The 8,946-nt window shown below is 38.9% G+C and overlaps 1 protein-coding gene across 2 annotated transcripts; it reads left to right on the top strand.

Moving 5' to 3' along the window:
• Positions 1 to 1,813: 1,813 nt before the first annotated feature.
• Positions 1,814 to 8,669, top strand: CRYGS (crystallin gamma S). Of its 2 annotated transcripts, XM_019735881.3 has the most exons (4): positions 1,814 to 1,873; positions 2,158 to 2,207; positions 7,690 to 7,932; positions 8,319 to 8,669. In XM_019735881.3, exons 2-4 carry the CDS (start codon positions 2,187 to 2,189, stop codon positions 8,589 to 8,591), a joined length of 537 nt encoding a protein of 178 aa, XP_019591440.2. In that variant the 5' UTR covers positions 1,814 to 1,873; positions 2,158 to 2,186; the 3' UTR covers positions 8,592 to 8,669. The 2 variants fall into 2 exon arrangements, with proteins under 2 accessions (XP_019591440.2, XP_074193151.1); XM_074337050.2 differs by lacking the exons at positions 1,814 to 1,873; positions 2,158 to 2,207 and adding an exon at positions 6,250 to 6,469.
• Positions 8,670 to 8,946: the final 277 nt, after the last annotated feature.

Genomic DNA, 8,946 nt, shown 5'->3' with positions numbered 1-8,946 from the left:
GTAAGATTTTTACAGATATATCCCCTAGGGCAAGGGAAGAGAAAAGATAAACGTGGGATTACAGCAAACTAAAAAGTTTTTTCACAGCAAAGGATATCATCAATAAAACAAAAAGGGACCCTACTGAATGGGAGAAGATATTTGCCAATGGTACATCCGATAAGGGGTTAATATCCCAAACTTATGAAAAACTCACTCAACTCCAAAAAAACAAACAACCCAATTAAAAAATGGGCAGAGGACATGAAGAGACATTTTTCTAAAAAGGACATACAGATGGCAAACAGACATATGAAAAAATGCTCAACCTCACTAATCATTAGAGAAATGCAAATAAAAACCACAATGAGATACCACCTCACTCTTGTCAGAATGGCTATCATCAATAAATCAACAAACAAGTGTTGGAGAGGATTTAGAGAAAATGGAACCCTTGTGGGCTGTTGGTGGGATTGCAGATTGGTGCAGCCACTGTGTAAAACAGTATGGATGTACCTAAAAAAATTGAAAATGGAACTACCTTATGACCCAGCAATTCCACTCCTGGGTATCTGTCCAAATAAATCCAAAATACTAATTAAAAAATATATATATATGCACCCCTATGTTTATTGCAGTGCTATTCACAATAGCCAAGATATGGAAACAACCGAAATGTCCATCGATAGACGATTAGATAAATAAACTGTGGTATATTTATACAATGGAGTATTACTTGGCCATAAAAAGGATGAAATCTTACCATTTGCAACAACATGGGTGGACCAAGAGAATATTATTATGCTAAGTGAAATGAGTCAGACTGAGACAGACAAATACCATATGATCTCGTATATGTGGAATCTAAAGAAAAGAATAAATTAATGAACTAATCTGAAACAGTCTCAGAGACATAGAGGAAAAACTGAGGGTTGCTAGATGGGAGGGAAGGTGGGGATAAAGGGGAAGGTGAGGGGATTAGAAAGCACAGTTGGTAACCACAAGATGGCCACAGGGATATGAAAGTCAATTTGGGGAATGTAATCAATAATGTTGTAAAGATTTTGTAGGGTATCCGATGGACACTTGTCTCATTAGGGAGACCACCTCAGGGATGATGTAGATGCCTGATCACTGCACTGTACACCTGAAGCTGAAGCTGAACAATAATGAATGTCAACTACAAGTTTATATATGTGTTTGTGTGTGTGTGTGTGTGTGTGTGTGTGTGTGTGTGTGTCTAGTTACAAGAAGTGGAGTACAGCATTAGGAATAGAGACAGTGGAAATGTATTGGCTGTATGTGACGTGAGAGGGGTAGTATATGGGGGGGCGGGGGGTTATCACTGTGTGAGGGATATAAATGATAAATGTCTATTACATTGTTTTGTGCTCCTGAAACTAATTTTAAAAAATGTTAAAAAAAAAAAAAAAAAAAAGAATATGAATTCCTACATACCCTTTTTCTAGATTTACCAAATGTTAACATTTTATAGTATTATTACTATTTTATTTTTTGCCCAATGACTTGAGAGTAGGTTGCAGACATCTTGGACCCTTACTCCTAAACACATTAGGGTGTATTTCCTAAAAACAAAGATATTCTCTTACCTAACTCATCATAGTATAATGATTAAATTTAGGAAGTTTAACATTGGTGCAATAGTATAATCTAACATACAGTTGATATTAAAATGTTTGCTGACTGTCTCAAAAAATGTATTTTGTAGGACAGATCATGCATTGCCTTTAGTTATGTAAGTTATGTTGTTTTGGATCATGTCATTTCTGTTCAGAAATAGAGGCTATCCTTTTGACTCATCTGCAAGCTTTGTTGAAAGCAAAAAAGACAGGAATTTCAAAGTGGCTGATTGCTAGAAAACCAAACTGCCCAGGTAAGAGGGCCTTTTTTGTTTTTAATTTAGAAAACTTTGGCTGAGTTTTGGTGTCTTGACTCAGCAAAGTCTATAATGCAGCAAGGCTTGGTAAGCATTAAAGTGGGTACTGAACCTTTCCTTTATTTCATAATCTCAATTGTTTTTCTAGAAACCATCAATAGCCTCTAAATGACTGACTCAATTTTTGGATCCTATTCTCATGACTAAGCAAATGTTCTGTTTGAAACCAGCCCAGTATAAATGTCTCTCTGCCTCTAACTCTAGCTATTCCTGAATTTCAGCATTGGGGAAACTGATCTATGCACCAAAAATGTCTAAAACTAGAACCAAGGTAAGTAAATGGTCATGCTGATTTTTAGCCTACCCACTTTCTTTTCACCTAATGATACATTGAAAGAAACACGAAGAAAAGCTTTTGCTTCCTTACCTGGAGGTGAGTATGATAGTGGTTAGAAGGTTGGGTTTGGGAGAGAAGACTAAGACATGCTTATAATGTTTTCTACGCTAACAGAATTAAACAGTTAATTAAGCAGTTATCTTTATGTGTGGTACTATGTTGAATACTGTACAGGTATATAATGTGTGAATATCATGATTTCTGTTTTTCAGCAACTAATATTCTATGAACTTCGGAAAGCATAAGACATGCTGATAAGAGGATTATGTGGAATAGAAAACATTTAGTATTCAATTAAAATTTTGTTTTGTGAAATTTAGCCTCAACCATTAATATTCTAAAAGGGCAAGGTGGATGGACCTATCAAGTGAATTAAATCCTACATATCCCCTTCATTGGAGGAGTTACTCTCACCCCTTTCTCCAAATAAAGTGCTTATTAAGTTAGGAATCTTGCCTCTACAATATTTGATTCATAATTGTTAGACTGGATATTGCTCTCTCAGGCAGGCCTTTAGGAATGAGGAAATATATCTTTATTCTCTTTTTCGCTCTTCCACTGACCAGTGGGATAAGGCAAAGGCATTGGTGCCTGATTTTTCCCTATAACTTTTTACTTTGAAATTTTTCAAACCCATTGAATCTTTAAAGAGTGAGGAAGAAATGTTGAATGAATGCTTGTATACCCTTCACTTGTGTTCTCCAATTGTTAACATTTTGTCCTATTGATTTTTTTTGGTTTCTCTTTTTACCAAACCATTTGAAAATAAATGCCAGACTTAATACTTTTACCTTACGTATTCAGGCATGTATCTCCTAAAAACAAGGGCATTCCCCTGTATAAATATTCCATTATCATGTCCCCCACATTTTTCATAAATACCACACTTAATATTCAGATTATATTCAAATATCCCCTAATTGCTCCACAAAATGTGCTTCATGGCTGGCTTTTCCCCTCATGTAGGATCCAATCAAGGATCATGCATTGCATTTGGTTGTCTTGTATCTTTAACCTCTTTTATATAGAACAGTCCCCCTGCCTTTTTTTGTTGTTGTTTTCTGAGACATGGACATTTTTTAATGTCCAGTCAGGTGTCTTGTAGAAAGTCCTGACAAGTCTGATTGTTTCCCCATGTTTAGATTCAGACTAACCATCTTTGGTAAGAAAGCTGTTATACATAGGTAATGTCAAGTACTTCCCATTGTACCATTTCAGCTGTTGTTTCAGAATTCATTAATCCCTAATTGTTTTTCCATTTCAAAAATAGAACTAATAATCATACTTGTCATTCAGAAGGTTTGGGGAGAAAAACAAGACAGTGTCTTTGATGCTCCGAGGTTCCTGAAAATATGCCTTGCAAATCCCACTAAAAAGAATTTGACATGGAAATAACTGAAGGGTCCTTCAATAGACGATTAGATAAAGAAGTTGTGATATATATACACAATGGAATGCTATTCTTCCATAAGAAAAGATGAAATACTGTCATTTGCAATAACACAGATGGATCTTGAGATTATAATGCTAAGCAAAATAAGTCAGAAAAAGTCGAGAACTGTATGATTTCACTGATATGTGGTATATAAAACTGAAAACAACAAAGGAACAAGACAAACAAATGGAGAAACAAAAACTCATAGACAGACAATAGTTTAGTGGTTGCCAGAGGGTAAAGGGGGTGGGGGGTGGGAGATGAGGGTAAATGGGATCAAATATATGGTGATGAAAGAAGAACTGACTTTAGGTGGTGAACACACAATGTGATATATAGAGGATATATTGTGGAATTGTACACCTGAAACCTATGTAACTTTGCTAACAGTTGTCACCCCAATAAATTTTAATTAAAAAAAATTTTTTTGAAGTCCTTAGAGGGATATCCATGTACCTTGAGGGAAGACTGTTACAGAACCACCTTAGATAAAAACATCTCCACTTTCAGAGATTTCCAAAGCAGTAATGGTGTGCTTTCTTTTACTTCTCGTAGCTGGGCTTTTCTCATAGTTAAATAACTTTTGTTTGCTGGACCAAAGAAAATAGTATCTCTTACTTTTTCTCTTACTGCTTCTCGCTTTCCCACTACCTTGCTAGCCGTTTAATCAGAGTTGTGGCCTTGGCAAAAGGAATGCATTAAGTTTGTTTTTGTTACATCTTGAATACTCAGGACATTTTTCTTTCCGCTGTATTGGATTAGTAGGCGGATTTTCAAAAAATAAATTTGAAAATGAGGGGAATTTTGAAATAATTTCTAGGAAAACCTTCTGCACATTTCTTAACCTTCTCTACAAATTTTTTTGCCTGAGAGTCAAAACCTCTCAGCTTCCCATAGAGTGGATTTCATGACCCTTCTACAAATGGAAATCGAGTTGAGGTGCAACATTCTCTAGGCCCTGAGATCTGAAAGGTCTCCTACTGAAGGGAGAGCTTGATCCTGGAGCTCAGTAGTGGTTCCATGGCAGCATCAGTGCTTTGTTTCAATCTTGGGATGGTTGGCCGTGGCCGCTCTGCTGGGAGAGTGGACAGCAAGGGACCTTGTAAAACATTGTGTATACTTCCATTTCTCAGACTGATGTCAGGCAAATGTGCAGAGGGCAGTAAGTGAGAAACAATGAAGGGAAAATGATTATATCCACTTAATTTCCCATAGTAAATCCCTTGCAAAGCCTCTTTTTGGCCAAATACCAAAGGTAAATCAAATTAAGGACTTTGGATCTATCCATTCTTAGAGAAGTTACCTTGATTTTCCTAAAAATATTTCCAGGGGTTTTGAGACAGGCCTTTTCAGACTCAGGATCAGTATTGTTCCATTTCCAAGAGAGTAAACGCTGGGTGTCAAACAGAGCTGACTGTGCATATACAGGAAGACAGCAAAGGGAGATAAAATGAACCACAGATTACTAATTTGCACTGCCGTCTACTCACTTGTCAGCAATTAATATGCAACTGGTGAATGACCTTAGGCAAGTCATTTAACTTGTTTATTTGTAACAACTAGCATAAGCTTGTTGGCAATTTTGAGCCAGGTATTATTAACCTAAATGCTTTATTGGCATTATTCTTTTGCACCCTCAGAACAATCCTCTGCAGTAGATATTGTTACCCGGTTTTACAAATGAAGAGAGTCGTTGGCCTGTCCAAGGTCACAGAACCAGTGACTAGTGGTGCTGTGATTTTGTTTTCTTCATCTGTCAACGGGGGTACCATGTAGGTCTAAATATATGCCAAAATGGAAACGGGAGCTGGAAGAGATAAATTTGGGAAGGGAAGAAAGGAGATGAAGTAGATGATTTTTAGGGGTGGGAAGGGGTAAGAAGGCCTTTAGGGAACAGGAAATAGAAGAGATGAGAGAAACGGAAAGAGTAGGGGGAAACAGAAGGAAATAAATACTAGGTTTCTATCTACAAAGAATCACCTGCGATGGAAGAGAATGAGTTTGTATGCCCCTTTGCAAGTCACTCTTGGTTTCTTCCTCTCCTTTATTCCTACTTCTAATTAGTCACCAAATTCTAAATTTCTTTTGACTGTTTCCTCATCATCATTCACACGCCTGTTGCCCTTTAGTTGGCCCTCATCACGTCTCACCTCGCCCATGGCAACAATCTAGTTCCAGGCACCTCTCCCATACAATCACCAAAGGGATTCTAGCATTGCCCCTGTGTCATTTTACAGGCTTCATTTCCTAATACTTCACAAATACTCAGCATGCACCAGGCTTAATGAACTACACAACCCTATAATGGGTTGTAATCTTTCACTCCTTTATTCCTTCGAAAAGGCTATCCTACTTCCTTTGCCTCTAGAAAACCTCAACTTACCCTTTAAGACTCTCATCAGATCCTCTCAAGACTACTTGGCTCTGCTCCTCTCATCTGAAACAGATGACACCGTTTTCTCCTTTTAAACCGATAAAGCAAATTAGCCACAAGGTGGCAGCATAACTCCAGGGAATTGACTGCTCCAATCCACGACATCTGTGATTTCAGTTTAAAGTATAACCTAGCTTTGATCTTGGATTGTGGAATTATGGAACAAGAAGGGACAAACTCTACAGTCCATTTGTTCTAGTGGTTTTCAGACACTGTTTCATGAAGACTGTCGTGCAGGGTGTCAGGCGGGGTATCTGGTCCCGCTCCCCACATAAGAACACAGGACATGGTGAGGCCAAAAAGGAACACCCATGGAACCACAGATAGGTGAGTCATACCACTATAGTCCAAGCCTCTGTGCAATCCGCGCTTGCTAGCTCAGCCACCATCTTCTTGCTAGCCCCCATTTGCTGCTAGTGTAGCCACAGCAATTGTATTAGTGGCCAATGGCTCACTGGTTACAGCTGACGGCCAACTAGCCACAGCTGATGGCCATCTAATCACAGTTGATGGCTATTTACTACCTGAGCCAGCACCTTTCCACGTGAGGCTGAGAGTCTGGAACTGCACTCCTGGCTCTGTCCCCACAAAGCCCTAGGAGCTTTGTGAGATAGAGTTCTGGGAACTCTACCTCCTGTTTTAACCAGAAGAGCTCTGAATTTTATAGCCTGAGCTTCGAATGTCTAGTCTTTTCATTTGACAAATGGGAAATTGGAGCCCAGAGAGATGGCTTGACTCAGGTAGTAGGGCTGATTGTGGAGATGCAACTCTAGAGCCCAGGCTTATTATTTCCAGTTTCTCAGGGCTACATATTTTCTAGCACCATCACAGATCTCAGAGGTTTGCCCCAAACATTGTGGTAGAAACTTGATAAGAGTTTGAAACAAAGAGCATTTTTGCCTTGTCATTTTGTTACTTTGCAACTGTTCTCTTAGCAATAAAATAATACAGAACATAATATATATTTTCATGAATGTATGCTCTATATCCATCTAAAATAAGCTCTCTGAAACTAAGGTCTATGTTTTAGTTTTCTCTATATATCTTTTATATTATCTAGAATGCATTCCTCCATTTGAATTCATTCATCTTCATCAAACATTTGTTGAGGGTCTGTCAAGTGCTGGGCACAGGGGTCCATAACTTATAAATAAGTCTAGGTCCTCACCCTTAGAATAAGTCTAGTAGGACTCTGGAGGGAGAGACAGCCATATTAGTAGATAATTTATTATGTAATATGATAAGTACTGTGAGCTATGGGAACAAAAAGGAGGAAGCGATGAACTTGAGTCTGAACCTGCTGGCTTATATTAGAGCACTTTTTTGTTTTCCTTCATTTTAAACCTTCAGAAACTACTCATTCCTATTGTCAACAACTAACGTCTGCCAGAAAGCAAATGTTGTGAGATGAGACAGAACTTCTATTTTCTCCTCAAAATTGAGGAGAAAGGAGTTTCTAAAGTGGTGAATATAGTCTTAACTTTCATTTTATCTATGAATAAAGCCATCCAACTCCTCAGTTCTTCTCTGTTTGCCCTGCACTTCAGATTACTTTCTATGAAGACAAAAATTTTCAAGGCCGCCACTATGACTGTGATTGCAACTGTGCAGATTTCCACATGTACCTGAATCGTTGTAACTCCATTAGAGTGGAAGGAGGCACGTGGGCTGTGTATGAAAGGCCCAACTTTGCTGGGTACATGTACATCTTACCTCGGGGTGAGTATCCTGAATACCAGCATTGGATGGGCCTCAATGACCGCCTCAGCTCCTGCAGAGCTGTTCACCTGGTGAGTCTGGTGGTGCTCTCTCCTGTTTGCTCTCACTGCCCCCTACTTCTTTCTTTTTTTTTTTTTTTTTTCCTGTCTGCTTTTCTGTGAAAGAGTTTTCTTGAGGTTTTCCTGACTCTTGTTGGCTGCAGAGGCTTAAATAAAATCTTAGGTTAGTTCATCAAAAGACTGAGTACACTATTTCTCTAGCAGTTTCTCTACTTCTTGAAGATTTTAAGGAATTAAATTCTTCTTATCGAAAGCCAGCTGTTTCAATCAGTGCACAGTGGGGTGGGAGTGTAGAACATCTAGCTTTCAGGTGGGTTTTGAACCATACTGTTCTCTGAGTTTTAGACCTGCCAGTGAGTTCCATAATGGTTGCTGTTTATTTCCTCCTGTCTTTTCAGTCCAGCGGAGGCCAGCATAAGATTCAGATCTTTGAGAAGGGGGATTTTAATGGTCAGATGTATGAAACTACTGAAGATTGTCCTTCCATAATGGAGCAATTTCACATGCGAGAGGTCCACTCCTCTAAGGTGCTGGAGGGTGCCTGGATTTTCTACGAGCTACCCAACTACCGGGGCAGGCAGTACCTCCTGGACAAGAAGGAGTACCGGAAGCCCATCGATTGGGGTGCAGCTTCCCCAGTTGTCCAATCTTTCCGCCGGGTTGTGGAGTAATGACAAGGGCGGGGTGGGGGGCGCTGTAGTTTCTTCCTGGGGGCCAAATGCTGGCTGGCTTTGTCATCCAAACAGGCATCATAAATAAAATAATTGGCATGCATTCCACTACTGACTGTAACGCCTCTCCTTAAATACTTTTAGGGACCAGTAAAATAGTGCCTACCATAGTAGGCAGTTATACAAAGCAACTCAGCCTTCAGATTACCAGCCTATATTTTTGTGCCAAACAAAATAGGGCTGCATTAGAAGGTTAGAAAATCATACTGCCATATAGTGGTTCTTCCTGCTTAGGTTTTATATTAATGTAACAGGTACAGTAATAATTAATAGCTGCCATTTATTGAGTGCTTCC

This window comes from Rhinolophus sinicus, chromosome 17 (assembly GCF_057876585.1).
Source record: "Rhinolophus sinicus isolate RSI-liver-muscle chromosome 17, RSI-T2T, whole genome shotgun sequence".
NCBI lineage: Eukaryota > Metazoa > Chordata > Mammalia > Chiroptera > Rhinolophidae > Rhinolophus > Rhinolophus sinicus.
Note: the sequence above shows the minus strand (reverse complement) of the source record. Positions and strands in the feature narration are given on the sequence as shown.